Raw genomic sequence first — 17,362 nt, 5'->3', positions numbered from 1 at the left:
TTTAGAGCTAATAGAGCCAAAATGTTGGTCATTCTTTGAATTTGTTGTCTTAAAAAAACAACCGATATACGAGTATGTACGTGTATCTATTTGACACAGTGAATCTGTTTCGCCACAGAATGAAGGTATTTTTAAATACGACATTATTTTTAAAGATATGTAAATATAGCACCCTGTTTAACGGTCAATTTGAATTAGAAGGCTTTTGTTATATTATTGAATTTTTTGTTTTAAGAAACGTTTGTTGAATTTAAGGACCATTGCTGCTAAATTTTGTTGCTGTAGATTCATTTTTGTTATTTTAATTAAACAATATGTTGTTCTATTATTATCTTTTATTCATAAGAAGAGTTTGACTACGAAATGTTCTTTTTCTATTCCCGCTCAAAATATGAGTAATTCATAATTTCGCGTCTTTTTCTATACTATCTCTGTTTTTTTTTTTTTTTATAATAAGCGCACACTCAAAGGGATAAGACACAGTGTGAGCACTTGGAAAGGGAGAGAGGGGTTGAAAGGAGGTGTTGGTTATAATTTTGTCAAAAACTGTTTTTTAAAGCATATTATAAGTGAGAAATAACTTTTTTTTTTAAACCAATTTGTCAAGAATTAATTCGATGAACATTTGGAAACTATACTACGATCAGTATTTATACACATACATAGTTTATGCTCTACAACGTTTTTTTTTTTAAATACATAAGCAGTAAATGACAACTGTCCTTATCATTTTAAATATTTCCTTGTTTTCAGCCATCAAATTGTTAAAATATTTTTTGAAACTACCTCTTTAAAGCTATAACAGTGAAGGATGGGATATTAAGTAGCTAAAAAGATGTAAAAGAAAAGGACAATTTGACTAACACATTATTTATTTAGATTCGTAGTTAATAGATTCAAATGAATGTTGTTCCGTTTGTTATATGATAGTGAGGAAAAAAAAATAATAATACATTTTTGTAATTTAAAACAAAATTATAAAACATTTCGATTTCGTTTCACTTTTAAATATTATTTTTAAGAAAGTTATTAAAAAAACATTGTATATAACAACATTATTTAAAATTGTCAAATGATTTTAAAATTAATAAATATGCAAATTTATTTCCAAGAAAAACATTAAACATCCTTTAAAATATTGTAATAATATTTTGGCAATGCAATACAAAATGTCTATTTGGGTCACAATTTTATTTGAACACTAAATTTAGATCAAGGGACTGCAATGGGTCGTAGATTATTTAGAACGTTTATAGGTTTGGTCTTCATTTTAATTATTTTGTGGAAACATTTTTTTTTCGACTATAAAAAAATCACATCAACAAATACACCAAAAATATGATAAATTTGATCAATTAATAAAAATACACTTTTTCAAAAATATATATGTACAAGTATGTATGTATATGCGAATATATCCTGAACGATTGTATTTTTAGAGCTCATCAGCACATCATCACACACACCGCACACAAATTTATTAAAAATGTTCACGTATTCTATTTATTAAAGCTACGAGTATTGCAGTATTTTTGAATGTTAACAAAAATTAAAACTTCCGATTGTTCACCGTTATATATGTATGTCCATTATGTACTTCGTTATGAAACAGTCCAACTTTTCCGAGATTTGACAACCGGAAATTCAATATTAACGATTATTTGTATCTGATAAAAATATATTATTCAAACTTTTTCCTCTATCTATTGAAAGATATTTGATTTTTTTATTATCAAGTACAATGACAAATTATAAATAACATTCTGCTCTTAAATTATATATTTTTAAAAGCTCCTTACGCAAATTCCGAGTAGGTAGCCCGTTTGAACTGGTCAAGCCAATTTCAGTGACTAGATCACCTAAGCAGATATTTTATAAACCGTCACATACCCATCATAGATATTTATTCCATTTTCTTTCATTTTCTTGTGCCGTTTTCATTTTCAAGATGCTCGCAAAAGCAGCCGGTGCGGTGCGCTGCGCTGAGATTAAAATCTTGGAAATATCAGAAAAATTTCGCTACGCAATTGGTGTTCAGTATGTGATGTGTACCTTAGAGATACTTTTGTATCGGAATATTGTTGCTTTTTTTAATTTGTTTTTCTTATGTGTTCTGTTATTTTTTTTTCCGTGATGGTTGTGTTTTCTTTTCTGCAAATTATTATGTTGCGTCGCCACACCGCGGCCGTCTGCTGTCTGATCGACCTTGTTGACGTTCGTCGGCGTCGTTGACTCAGCTCAAAGTGTTTTCTCGTAACATGGATGCGAATACGAACGTACGAGTTTTCAAGAAAATCAGCGGAAATACACATTACGAAATGATAATTGAAATTTATTTCCATTAATGGTTACAAGCCGGTTAGTCGCATTCTTGATAAAATAAAAGAACTGTGTACGTGAGATAAGAACATTGATTTCTCTCTGAGTTGAGATTGGATACCTAGGATCTGTATCTCTAGAACCCTTGTTACCATTTTAATTTAACAAAATATTTATTTCAAGATATGTCTGTACACTTGTACTGATTGATCTTCAATTTCAAATCATCAAACTTTAAGACCATACAATTCACAAGATCATTTTCTGAATAGTTCAGATACTAAGAAAAAGCTTAGCATACTCACTACTTTTTTCACTAAAGGAGTTACCCAAAGTGTATAACATAATCTAGGAATTATATTGAAAACATTCTGTGACGTCAGTATCTTCTTTTATTTATTTTTTCCTTGTTTTTGAGAGAATTAAAACAATTGAAATTGAAATTAATTTGAGCTACAATTTGCTGTTCTGAAAGGACCAGAAGAAGGTGAATGTGACGTTTATGTTTTTCTTGTTATACACTGAATGAATCCGATTGCAAATTCAAAAACACTTTTTAATTTATCAATTTTGAAAGCAATCATATACATACATACATACATACATATGAATATAGCTCACTGGCCGGGAATGATTTACATTTCATTTCATTTTCACCATATACAAAATAGCATTTAAAATTAAAATGATAATGAGTTATCTATTATATAGTTATATACGAGTAAGCTTTAAACCACGTTAATAATTTTAAAACTAGAGTCTAAGTTAAAATATGAATTAATCGTCCTTTGATGAAAACAAACATAAGTTAAGTTTAAATCTTTTTTTTTAAATTTAAAACTCAACTGCTGAATTGTGTTTAGTTATTTAATAGACATTTTAATTTGAACGGTTTTATGTCTTCTAGTTTTTGAGGAAAATCAAAAATACAAAAACTTATTTTTAACTTCCCATAGGAAGTTATTGTAATGGGCCTGGTTTGTCAAATAAAAAAAATTGACATTTCTCAACGTTTCAAGGTCCCTAAAGTCGAAATAAAAGTTTTTTAGAAATATGTATGTGTGTGCGTGTGTACGTACATTCGTACGTCACGACGTTTTTTTCGTCGTCCATAGCTCAAGAAGCAGAAGAGATACCGACTTCAAACAAATTTTGTTATACAGATAATAATGCAGAAAGATGCAGAAAGCGCTCTGAAGATATAGCAGTTTATAAAAGGTGAAAATTTTGGTTTACCCTAATTATCTCACGAACCAAAAATGCTAGAGACTTAAATTTAATTTTATATAATATATTGTAACGTGATATAAAACAGGTACCTATATTTTTGAAAAAAATCTAATTAACGGATTTTTTTGGTAAATCAAAAAAATTTATCACCTCGAAAATTTTACGAATACAAAATGATTCCTACAGCTAAAAATTAAGTTCTTAACATCTACATCTATAAAAACACTACTTAAAGTTGGTAAAAATTGATTTTTGACTCAAATATCTTTTCAAAACTTTGAGATATTGGCTATAAACTACTTTTATCTTTTAAAAAATATTGTTGTCAGTAAAATTTTGAAGAAAATCTAATTTACAGTTTTTTTACAAAAATTAAAAACCTCACAAAAAAAAAATACTAAAACTAGGTAAAAATTTACTTGCGACTCAAATAGGTTTTAAAAATTAAAAATATTGTCTTCAAACAGAAAATATTGTTTTCAATATTCACTAATTTTTTTTTTTTAAACCAACAATCCGTTTTTTCATAAAAAAATAACATCTACAAAAAATAGTAAGCAAATTTGGTAAAAATTGATTCTCGGTTCTTGATATCTCTTAAATTAATTTCATTCATCCAATTTGTAAAAATTCATGAAATGCTACTAAAATTGGTAAACATTTGTTTTCGAATAAAAATCTGTTTAACAAAACTATATTTTCAAACTAAACTATTTCTTTATATGAAAAATATTGTTGGTAATTTTAAAATTTGTAAGAATAATTCAACTAACAACTTTTTTTACCCAACACGAAAACCTACACACTTTTAAGAAAGACAAATCGACAGAGGGGATGGGAAGTTATCAGTGTGGGTCACATTCCAGCCTCTTTTTTATTAGATTGTTTGGGTATAATATGGCATAACAAAAGATGCTCTACATACAACCTTTATCGTTATTTTTGGCTAAAAAGTTATTATACGCTCAAAACAAATTTAGTGATACACCCACGCATAATTTGTTTTACTTAAATTCAAAGAAGGGACTGTTTTATTGAAGTACCTATTATCTATGGAAACAAATTAATATACATATGTACGTTTATTTCAAAAGAAGTTTAAAAGTTCAGTTCGAAATTACGACGGCTCCGCAAGGATGCCAAACCAAATGCATCTGTTTTGTCAATTCATTGTTAACTAAACGACTATGATGGTGAGTGAATTTTGACTTAACTTTGGTCTTTCACTGAAAAACTTGGCCTTAGAAGTGACTTCTCATATTCTCCCTACAATGTTTGCTCACTTAGTTGTATTTGAATCGAAGAAAACAATTTTATTCAGTCGAAGCGCGGAAACATATCGATTTTCAAAATACTATGTCATTTCCCTTCTCCATTCAATATAGGTGCGTTACATATTTACTTTATAACGGATGTTTTTTTAGACTTGAGGTTTAGTCTGTTGTGACAGCTGTTACTTGATATATGCTCAGATTGATTTGCAATTTTGGAACGAATAACGTTAGCAAATTATGGAAATTTATTTATTTAAAGTAATGGCTCAGTTGACGCCACGCATCAATTTGTTAAAGGAACTTTTGGTGATCGTATTATCTCGCATCTTGGGCCATTTTTTTGTGGAGTTATGTGAAGTCTAATGTCTTCACAACACAAGAAATGTCGAATTGGAAGAGAACATTTAGAGCGTTTTGACGGCCCAAAGTGTCCCGTACGGCAAAAAGTGGCAGAAATTTCAAACTCTTAGCTGGAATTTATTCGATCCAGTTGAAGCGGCCAATCACCCGAAAATCATTTTTAAAAACATAGTTGGAAACATTTATCTTTATATGCGTTTTATTTCTTCTTGAAAACTACACTTCTAAAAAACACACTTTAAGACAATGGAAATAGGCGAGGTTACTTATTGGATAGACAGATTGTAAGAATTTTTAGATTTAAATTTTGAAATAAGTTCTAATATTACATTCAATCTATTTCAAAAATTGGGAATCTTTCAAGGTCACTCTTACAATCTTCGGCATTGAATTTTTCTGATAAACAAATTAAGTACACAGCCTAAAGGCATAAATACTAAATTATATTAAACTTACACCAACTTATATATTAAATATTAAACTTAGTTAAACATCAGTTAAACTCACTAATTCCTGAATAAAGTTGCCAAATTTGTTAATTACTTTTTTAATATGTACATACATATATTCACATAAAATTGATTTAACAAATTCAGAGAAAATATTTAAAGTATTTGTCAAAAATCGTCCACAGTTAATTTTAGTCCCGCACTTAAACCTAAGTAGAAACAAATGAATTCAGAGTCAAAATTTGTTTTATACTTTGCTTAATTGTGAACTAAATACATATTTTTGCAGACAGACAACAATGAAATATATTGGTTGGAACATACAGATACAACCCTGTAGCTGTCTTATCTTTGATAGATGCAAAAGTGGGCATGCAAAAGACTTACGAACTAAACTAATTTACATTATTATTAAACTGTTTTTAAGCTCATATATGCTTCCTTTTACTTTGACTATTATCAACAAATATATTTTAGATATTAACATTAAAAAACATCCGCAGACAAAAAGAAATATTTTTTCAACTATATGAAGTTTCCTTACATTTTTATGATAAAATTTGGTACCTAACCAAAATCACTTTCGCCTCCTTCTGAAAACTTATTTTAAGTTATTTATTTTTTAAACTTTTGTTTATCACACAAAATGTTAAATTTATTATGAAAAAGAAAAATCGATTGCCCGATTGGATTTCTCTTTTAATGCTGTGATGAAAATGCCAGCTGAGATGCTGGAAGTGTATATGCAATTCGCATTGACCATTCATAAATTTTGTACATGCGCTTTAAATTGAAATTAAGCAAAACAAGATAATTCAAGGCGAATCTTTTGAAAAAAAAATTGAACACTGTTTTTAAAAATGTTTCAATTCTCTAATTGCTAAAAAAAATCCTTCTTGTATTTTTTTGTGTTTCGATTGTCTTGTTTTTCTTCAGTATATTTTCATATTGAGCGATGTATGTATGCCTTTTAGCATTTAAAAGTGTTTTAAAAATTTAATAGTTGAGGCCGCTCCGACTTCACAAACCGGTTGAATTTATTTTTTCACGAATATTTTTATCACTTCTTTCTTCTTCTTTTACTATAACTTCTAACATATAAATATGCTACTCCTTCGCTTAGCAGAAATTTGGAAGATTCAAAGAAATCTGACTTTTGGCTATCTACGTTTTGATCCAAATCTTAAGCTTGAACTACTTAGTGATGCAATACCATCACCGATTTTAACTTAATTTTGTTCTATTTAATATCTTGATGCAGTTTCCTCATGGAAATTTGTAATTTCTTAGATCAAAAGACTTTTAATTTTAGGTCTGTATTGTGCTTTTCTCAATTGCTGTTCAAGGTAAATTTCCAAGTTTCTTTCATGGATAACACTGGTCGACAAAAAAGGATTAAGATGTCCTAAATTTGATTCTTGCCATTACATTTTTATCACATCAGGTTTTTAAAATATGCCCCTTTTAAAATGCTAAGAACAACCAAACACGAATTTTTGTAAGCCTAAATTAGAAATCAAAAAATATCTTGTAGAAATTCTATTGAGTACAGGATGTTCGCAGTTGACTTAAAACTTCAGAAAAACAAGTTGACTATATCAACAGTACCAATGTCCAATGCCCATGATCTTTATTTGTTTATCATTTGCAAGTTTAACATACCTAACGTGACGTTTTGATAAAGATAAACAAAATATTTCGCTGTGGCACATGTGAGAAGTAGCTCCACTATCCAAGCACCAATGAGAACTTTAGTTGTATTTAAGACTGTCTGATACCTCGAGTGCTTTTGTAAGAGAAAGCTCTAAGGACTCCTCCTCATAAAACCAGTTTTGCAATACGAGTCATCAACTTATCTTGCCACTTCATCATTGGATCGGCAATTACTTGCCTTATGCCTTTTGCGTCCACAACGTCGACAATTGTAGTTGCAATACCTTGAGCCAAATGAACTTGTACCGAATGTTTGTTATGTTGATTGACCAAATTTCTTGGGTTTGTTGGAATGAGATGAAAAATTGTTAAATTTACCTCTTACTTTCAGTGTATTATCATTTGATAATTTTGGCTTTGAATCACCGAGAAGATCATCATCGAGCTTTGCTTCTAGTTTCGTCAAACGACTGATTATAACACAGAATTCCCGCAGATATTCGTCCATAGTTTGAGTTCTTTCCATACGAATGTTCAATAATTTTTTGAATTCTTCAGCCTTTTGCCGTACACTTTTCCTATAATAGATTGAAGCCAAGAAATCGCAGATCTCTTTAGATTTTTAAAAGTTCTTAACAAGAGCTACTAAGTGTGCTTCCATGGCGAGTAATAGTTCACTTCTTTCATCCAAATCCTTGTCATTCCATTTTTCCTGCTCATCCCTGTTTTCGGTTGGTCTTTCTTCCTTTCCTTGGACTATTTTGAGAAGACGAAGCTTGTGCAATACTCCTTCCATTTGTGTCCTCCAAGTTGAATAATGTTTACCATTAAAAATTGCTATACGAGCTAGTGCGATACAAATTTTGTATTAAATTCAAAAATTATGTAACACTAGCTGGGCCCATAACTTGCAGAAAATCTATTGAGTACAGGATGTTCGCAGTAGACTTAAAGCTTCAGGAAAACAAGTTTAAACCATTGAATAATTACAAATAGAAGGGACACCGGGCAAATCCTGCTCTAGATGGCGACACTTATTTCTCAAATGCTCATAAGTCGCTAGTATCGCCGGCGAGTTATTGTATCTCAGTCTATCAAATACAACACCCAATTTAACAGATTTGGTTCTTATGGGAAATTTACTCACAATTTGTTGTCGAGAAAGAGAATAAAAAACAACAATAACAACTGTGTAGGTATACATGTGTGTGGCATTCAAGGCCAAATCACGTTCGCTACAGAAAATGTATTTTGAAGGTTTGTTTTCCTTTTTTAAATTTCGTAATTCGTTCTCATTTATAAAACGAAAATGATGATGTTTTGTGAGTATTTCTTCAATTTCGTTGTTAGTTTGATATGGGTTGGGATGGGTTTATTTTTAAATTTCTTTTTTTTCTGAAAATAGGGATAGTGGACGAATCATACTTTCTACAATGTACATACATACATAAGCATAGGTAGGTAGGTATATTGTTTAGGCTAATTTTAGGTAGGTAATTGCACAAATGGAGGTTAGTAGGAACATATGTACATATGTATGGAGGTATATATGTATATATATATAACAGAAGTAAGGGGCGTACCTATTAGATTTTTCAACCATTTTAGTAGTATTTTTGGCAGATTTCTTTGCTTTAAAGCAAAAAACTTTGGAGTGAAGAAAAAAAGATGTAATCGAAGTAGAGTAAAAAAGGATTCTTAAAGCCATTTTGGATCATGTTACCATTTACCAGTGCACTGTGTGTACACGAATAACATACAATTTCATCTTGCATTGTTAAATTTGTTTATATACATTTTGTGGTAGGTACTTACATACCTACATGGCTTTAAGAATTAATTTTCTATTTTGTTTTTGTTTTTACGTATTTTTTTGTGATATTGTTTTGCTTTAGGGTGACGGTTGCATGGAAGTAGTTTTGACTTTAAGCAGTTTTTGTAGTCACATGTCAGTGGTAAAGAAGTTGTCTTCTTATTATACCTCGCTTTATTTTTATAACAATGTGATGTGCCAACCTTGAATAAGACATACATAATTATATTTATAGATGAGTTGTTTTAATTAAATGAAATTTACAAATGTACCTATCTAAAAAAGTTATGAAAGTTAACCGACTTTTGGTGAAATATTTATCTACATACCTACTTATAATTTTCAAGGCAGTAAGGTACTAACATATACCTAAAGTATGTTCTTGAACCTTTTCCGATTTACGTTGTATATCAATGTTTTGATCAACTTTAAATACTTTGAATGTAAAGCTGAAGATTTTAAGTAATTTTTGTTTTGCTTGAAAAAAAAATTGTAAATTGAATATTTTTACAAACCACATTAAATTAAGTTGCAACATTGTGTCAAAACTCTAAAATAAAATTATTCCGAACTCAATATCATTGTTTGCTTTCGAGACATTCTAGTCGAAAACCATTTTTGAACAATTTTTAGTAATTTTACCAATCCCTTGGATGGTGTATTTTGACACATGTGTGTTTTTTCTTTCTTTCGATGACTGAGTGATCGACATCGCACTCTAAATGAGTGTGTCCGGGTTCTAAAAACTTATGGTCAATTATCAAAAGATTGGGATTTCTTTCTAAAGCTGCCATAAACATAACACTCAGTTTAGGACTCTTTATTTTTAGATTAAGTTCTCGAAAAACCTGTAAGTAGTTCGGTTTTTCGGATACTTATGACTTGTGTTGTTTTTCCTTTTGCTTATTTAGAATTTCCTGACTTATGTTTTTTTTTTAAAGAGCTATATCTTTGTAACGGACAAAGATATTAAAATGAAAAATTCACAGACTGAAGCAACAAGAAAATGGAAAAAAAATTGCATCATTAACTCAATTTGAGCATAAGTCGACTTATGCTGTTATGGGTTATTGCCACAGATTTGTATTCAAATTTTATTTAAGCTAAAATAAGTATACGATCTACTACATCATGGAGAAACAAAATGTATACCGATTAATAACGGTATCTCATACCTGCTGCACCACTTTTCGTAAATTTTTTTAACAATAAATGAAAATAATTTGAAGTCAATGTCTTTTATTATTCACGAGATATCGAGAACAAAACATCAATTTTTTTATATTCATGAAAATATTTATTTTGTGATTTAAATTAACTTACGTTACATTCCCATTATAAACTTTCTTATTTTGTTGTATTGCCATCAAATTTGCGGTTTTGCAATTATAAGGAACTGCATCCATATTCAATCGCGATCTTATGCTGTTCAAACATATTTCACTTTTATTAAAATGGTCTGCACAAATAAAAATTGGCTCATTGTTTATTAGCTTTTCGGAATAGCTATTTCCGGAGTTTACTAGCCAAATTTAGGCTAGACCTTCGTTTTGTGGCAGTCGAAACCGCGGCACACCTGAACTTTTTTTATTTAAACAATCCTTATAATCACAATACATTTTTAATTTAACTACAAATTTCAATCGACCCGTAGACAAAACCGCACTCAATAAAATACAAAAACTTACAACAAAAAGTCATCTACATATATGATAAACACAAATGAAATACATATACAAACATACATAATATGTCTGGATTGATAATTCATTTTTCTTCCAAAGATGTAGGTATACCTTGCCTATTCTTAAAACCGTTTTTTTTTTCAACGTGTACACATTGATATTAGTGTCCTTTTCAAAAAAGATCCCAAAAGGACTTTTTTAATCCCTTTTGACTTTGTATACAAAAACCTTTTGAGCATTTAAATTAGCATATACAAAAACCAATATCATGAAAATGATATTCAAGCTACTAATAGTACTCACTGGGTGCTCATAAGTCGCATGGTCGTTTGAGCAATGTTCGGTGTCTACTTCTATTTGTAATTATTCAATGGTTTAAACACTTGCTTGTTAATAGTCATAATAGTCAACTTATTTTCCTGAAGCTTTAAGTCTACTGCGAACATCCTGTACTCAATAGAATTTCTACATATCTTAACAATAAATGGTATGAAGATTTTGAAAAGATCAAATCTTTCTATTTGGGATGCAATTTAAAATCTTACTTAGTTTCTAGAAATTCTCATTAGTTATGAGTCTTTATTTGAATCTATATGAAGTTTCGAGTGAAACTTGAATTTGATATTTTAATACTTTTGAAAAATACGTTTTGGACTTTATTTTTAATGCTGATCCAAAGTCTGATTTGAACTATTTGTTCAAGTTTAAAAAGTACCCACTTTCAACATTGTTTTTATTGTTTTAATATACATACTTAAAAAACTTGATTTCGTAAAATTGTTAAGACAACAAGAACTAAATTAACTTTAAAAATGTATAAATCCTCAAAAAACCTTATATATGTACATACATACATGCTTTTACCAATCTTAAAAAGTGATATATTAAAAACCTTTTTTTTTAAATGTTATTTAGCTACGCTCACCGCCTCTTTTGTGCCATACATAATTTATAAAAATGGCTTGTGTACTTTGACAAAATATTAGCACAGCCCATATTCAAATCAGAGTTTGAAGACTTATGTAAGTCTTTTTGTGACTGCAGTAAAGTAAAGTAATGCAATGACATCAAAAATAATTTTAATTCAAAAAAAGTTTCAGCTCATTTTTAAATGAATCAAAAACTCTTTGACTTTTTTAAGTCTTAAAAGTCAATCTATTTTAAAGTCAGTTGGCCTTTCCAAAAATAAATTGCTAAGCAAATGTTTAGGCATCTTCGATTTAAATGTTTACAAAGTTGATTTCCGTGTATACTAATAAATAAATTAAATGCGCCTTTTACTTATTAGTTTTCTATTACAATAACTAATACATTCGGTGTCAAAAAGACAGCATTTAAGTGAAATTAATAATATGTGTAGCAATAAACAACCCAAATGTATTTATTTGAGCACTATTAAGTTTTGAAATCGATTCGGACGATTTATATTAATGAAGACATAAACGTCTTAAAAGACACTACAAGTCGTCGTCCAACTTGCCAATTTAGTCCTTTTCAAATTTTGATTTTAAATATTCGATTTAAATTGTTATTTTTAAAACAGTTTTAAAACAAAAAAATTTACCGGGCGGGCGTTAGCCCTTTAAAGTAGTATTCACATGATCGCTAACAACGAACGACGAATTTATTAGAAAAAAAAACGATAGCAATATAGTTTCTATTTGATTAATGATGCATACTTTTACTTTTCATTAACATATACTAATAAATTTAAGAAAACAAATTCATTCGTCGCGGAAAAAATTGTAGTTGATACGAACTGTCAAACTTTATTCGCGTTCCACATTTTCCACACTCGCGACGAATAAAATAATCGCGAGTCTTAACCTACCAAAAATCATTCATTCGCAACGAATTAAAAACTCTCATGTGAAAGAAATGTCAAAATCGATGAATATTCGTTCATTCGTTGGTCGTGCTCATGTGAATAGTGTTTAACTCACTATAAAAACTTTAAATAAAGTTGATTATTTTAAAGACTTTTTGCTTTCTTATCTTGTCGAGTAAGAATGGAATGTCGAATCTTGTATATTAGTTGAGGAATATGTTCCTAGTAGCTTAATTTATATCATAGAGGAAATATATTATCTAATATAATATATTTCCTCTATGATTTATTTCTTAGTTAGAACTTCATAAATGATTAGCATTTAATTACTGAAAACAAATTTGAAAACATCCCACTTTGTATACGTAAGTCTATTTCAGAGTTTTGATGTGAACTCAGCCGATTAGCAAAATTCGATGCCTGTTAGACTAGCTATGAAAATGGCTACCGAACGATACGGCGAGTTGGAGGCGAAGACAAACTATTTATCAGAATAGTGTTTCGATACAACCACACAAGACGACAAAAATGTGGTTTTCGAATAAACTCGGTGGTGTACAAGAAAATCTATTACATTTTATTTCTCTCCCATCTACCTCTTCGGTAAAAAAAACATGCATTCTTGAACTCTGGCCGAAAAAATTGACACATGTCATTTTGGCATGAATTTCACAGTTGGTGTTGGTTGCAGTTGTCAAAAATTACGTAAATAGCAGGTTAGATGTTTTTTCCAATTTTAATATTAACTAAAAGCATTTATTTTATTGTGATCCAATTAATCATTACAAAATATTAAAACACACAAAATTCTAAACTAACTACACCATACAAATTGATTTTGTTTTTAAACTTCAGCTAAAAGATGTCGCTCCTTAAGGTTAATTACTACGACAATCCCGAAGGCGAAGATGCAGTCGGTAAGATAATTGCCATTAACAGGATTGCAGTCAGTCTGGGACTTGCCTATTCGACAATTGATGTTCTTATGGTGTCGAAACCTCGGGGATATCTCGCCACACTTGGAAGGTTTGCCTACAACACTGGACCCTTAGTTGGAATGGCTTCCGCATTTACTCTAGGATGTTATGCTGCCAATAACATCCGAAAAGTCGACGACAAGTAAAATGATTATATATTTTATTGTATAAGGTGGCTCTTTGGAATACATTTATTTCTAGGTGGAACTACACAATCGGTGGTTTGATGGCCGGAGCTGTATACGGATCATGGAAGCGAACAGTTCCTGGAGGGGTGTTCATGGGAATCGTTTTCAGTAATAATAAGAAAATTTTGTAGCAAACTTTGACATTTAATAACTGTTTTGTGAACAATTTGAAGGTTTGGCTGGATTCCTTAAAAAACTTTCCATTGAAGAAGGATGGGAATTCTTTCCAGAGCGTAGCACCCACGAATTGGGATCACTTCATGGAGTCAACCACGATTATACTTTGATGGCAGAAAGGCCAAAGAATTGGACAACCGGCAAAGAGTAAATCTTGTTTTTATTATGTATCTACAGTTAATGTTAATTAAAAACTAAATTATAACTGAAGAGTTATGGATTTTTATGGCAACAAAGCATCCTGTCTTCTGTATCTTGTGATGACGATATACTTGACAAACATTTCTTAATTCATTCGGCGTTTTTGTTACAGTGTGGCTTATTACCTTATTGAAGTCAACCCTGTATTAACAAATACAATTAATATATCCCAGCATAAAAGGTGTCATAATAACAGATTTTTTATGAAGTTTCGAATTCTTCAAAAAATCTTATCTTTTTTCTTTAATTTGGTGAGAGTATTTTTGTGTTGTTTTCGCTATTAAAAGTGAGAATCTGCTCCGATGGAAAATATAAAAGGCAAATATATATCCCAAGTGAAGCAAAAACGAACTCACAGCTTCGCTATAGTTATATTTAAGTTTAGGAGGAATCTTCTTTTACTCTTCAGAATTATAGGAGCTTGTTCTGTGGAAGTCAAAGTTTAGAAATACAAACGTACGCAGGCGATGAGCTCCGCCTTAGTAATTCAAATGAATACAAGATAATAAATCGAAAAATAATTCTCAATTGTATGATTTTAAAAAAGCTGATTATAATTTCATAAAATCTTATTTAAACACAGTAGATTGGCAACATATATTTAGCAGTAAGGATACTAAACAAGCTTTTACTCTGTTTCGGAACATTTTAGATTCAACGGTTTCTTCTTACGTTCCTATACAAACTTTATTTAAAAGTTCAAATAAACCTATTAGGTTCAACAAAAGTGTATCAAGACTGAAAAATGTCATGAATAAACTTAATAATATAAAAAATTCTTCAATTCATTTAAATGACTAGTTCATACGAATTAGAAGGGAGTATGAGTTTTTGAAAATGTTTGTATACAAGCAATACATCTCGTCTCTTGAATCGAATATTAAGAATAAAAATTGATAATGCCTTGTCTAAGAAAATTATAGATTTTTCGGGTCTTCCTCAAGGTAGTCAACTTGGACCACTTCTTTTTGTCATTAGTATTAACGACTTACCATTAAATCTTACTTTTTCTAAATGTCTTCTATTTTGCTGACGATTTGACTAGAAAAGTTTGCCTTACAAAAAATATTTGGTTACTCAAATGTTCCATCTTATGACACGAGGTGTATTTTAATTAATCTAAAACCTCTTGCTCAGATAAGAAAATTAAACTCAATACTTTTGACTTTTGATGTCTTGAATATTAATATTGACTGTCCAGTTTTGTTATCTATGTTTTTTATGTATTTATTTTAACACGAATAAATAAATAAATTAAGACATTGGTTTCAAGGATGTTACCTAACCACATCATTAATGATGTTATGATATTGTCAAAGATGTTTCCTTTTTAGCTGTCCCAATTGTATAGTTTGGGTGTAGAACTAACATGAACTGAAAAATGATCCTAACAAAAGCTTCTTGGTCACTACCTTATATCATTATATGGTGACAACTCCTACATATAAGTAACAGCGGAAAAACAGAGATATTTCCAACTGCAAAGTTATTTTAGTTTATGTACATATGTATGAAAGATTTTTTCGAAAACCTTTTAGTCCGTTTTTCTACGTAAGTACTTAATGGTCCTGAATATTTTAAACATCAAATGAAATAAACTTATTATTAGCGCACACTCAAAGGTTTTTCAAAGAATGTATGTAGGTAAAATATCATTTGTATACAGCCTCTAAAGCATTTAACGGTTCATTGAGTAAGAATTTTCAAAATTAATCTTGGAAGACAAATTTGTATTAAACTTCGTATTGTTAATTTGTTTTCAAAGCCTTGATAGTGTTACGTGTTCCATTCTGTTTGCATTTTGAAGCATGAAATGGCTTTAAAAAAAATTAGGAAAAGAAACCGGTTGAGTTAAAAAATTCTTGAATATTACAATGACAGGGAGCGATAAGGCATTCCACATTCGCCTGGTAAGGTTAAAGAAAGAATATCTGTACTCCACCGTCACAATACGACCGAAGTTGGACTCAATTGTAAACTGTTGGAGTAAGTAAGCGTGAGTTACGGGTGAACGGGAAGAATGCAGTTTGCTATTTCACTCCATTGAGATAGCGGAAAACTGATAATTCATGAAACATAACGACTATGTACGAGTGTCGCAATTGAGTTAGTAATGTTACTTTCATCAATCTTTAAATTAAAATCCATGCGGTTTTTTGTTCCCCACTGTACATTGCTGTGCAGGTCGAAATTAAAATATTTCTTACATCCGAAGAGAAGGGATCTGAGTCTGAAAACGAAACGAAGAGTTAAGAGTACTATCGTCAGCGAAGCAATTACTTGGACTAGAGACATGAAATAATTTTAAAAAAATGGGGAATAAGTCCTGACATTAGCAGGTGATTTAATAGCCGAACTTGAATGAACAAATCGTTTTCTACGGACTGTTTAATTATTTTTTCTAATGTTGAAAAAGTTTATTTTAAAACGTAAGCACTCGAAATCGACACTTAAAATTTAATTCAAAACGTATTATTCAAAGCTATGAAAGTAATAAATTCAATATTTGCTCAAAATAACAATTTTTTTCTTGTGCGCACACTCAAGGGGATATGAATGAATACCCTTATATTGATTATATATTATAATGATTATAGTGTGAGTAGGATAGGATTGGAAAGAAGATCCTGTGTGCGAATAATTGCAGGGATTTTACATTGTATCTTTATTGAACTTTTCATATACATACATATTACAATTATCTTAAATTAAACTTATAATTAAATATTAAATGATAATGATAAAATATTTTGCTGGCACTTAGGGGGCCTAACTCTATATATTGAGTGTTCTTAGAAAGTAAAAATACACTAAAATATTATTGTAGTTAGATAAAAAAAATCAATGAAAAATGAATACATCCTTGGGGTGGTAAGCTGACTCCGTGTCAGCGTAAAATTGAAGATCTTCTTCGATGGTGGGCTCAAGTTCCTCGGTTAGTATATCCATATCACACAGATATCTGTGCAGTGCAGTGCCAAATTAGCCTTTCTAAAGACAGCTCTTGACTGGGCGTTGAATTTTAACAACTCGTTGAATACCCGGATATTTGGCATTTCTCTTTGCTGGTATCACTGATTCATCTGGGAGTGAGATATCAATGCTTCTGCACCTTGTCGCAGCTCGACATCTACCGTTGCTGGACCATCGGAAACAGAATAGTTCCGATTTCGTGGTGTTGATTCTTATTCCCCATTTCTTATAGAAG

At 30.2% G+C, this 17,362-nt stretch overlaps 2 protein-coding genes across 7 annotated transcripts in view; one reads left to right on the top strand and one right to left on the bottom strand.

Moving 5' to 3' along the window:
- The window catches only part of LOC129949209 (resistance to inhibitors of cholinesterase protein 3), a 31,783-nt gene extending 25,473 nt beyond the window's left edge, over positions 1-6,310 (bottom strand). For 4 of the 6 annotated variants that reach the window (XM_056060512.1, XM_056060514.1, XM_056060515.1 and 1 more), the window contains exon 1: positions 1,800-1,941. The gene's annotated coding sequence lies outside the window, so the exon portion shown is untranslated. Of the gene's footprint in view, positions 1-1,799; positions 1,942-6,176 lie in introns of those variants that run through there. The other 2 variants (XM_056060513.1, XM_056060516.1) reach the window with 2 other exon arrangements.
- A 6,865-nt stretch (positions 6,311-13,175) lies between these two features.
- Positions 13,176-14,163, top strand: LOC129950093 (uncharacterized). The gene is made up of 4 exons (XM_056061901.1): positions 13,176-13,327; positions 13,467-13,730; positions 13,790-13,884; positions 13,950-14,163. The coding sequence occupies exons 2-4, from the start codon at positions 13,474-13,476 to the stop codon at positions 14,102-14,104; spliced, it is 507 nt and encodes a 168-aa protein (XP_055917876.1). The 5' UTR covers positions 13,176-13,327; positions 13,467-13,473; the 3' UTR covers positions 14,105-14,163.
- Positions 14,164-17,362: the final 3,199 nt, after the last annotated feature.

The sequence above is a fragment of the Eupeodes corollae genome, chromosome 3, assembly GCF_945859685.1.
Source record: "Eupeodes corollae chromosome 3, idEupCoro1.1, whole genome shotgun sequence".
NCBI lineage: Eukaryota > Metazoa > Arthropoda > Insecta > Diptera > Syrphidae > Eupeodes > Eupeodes corollae.
This window is presented reverse-complemented; position numbering and strand designations above follow the sequence as displayed.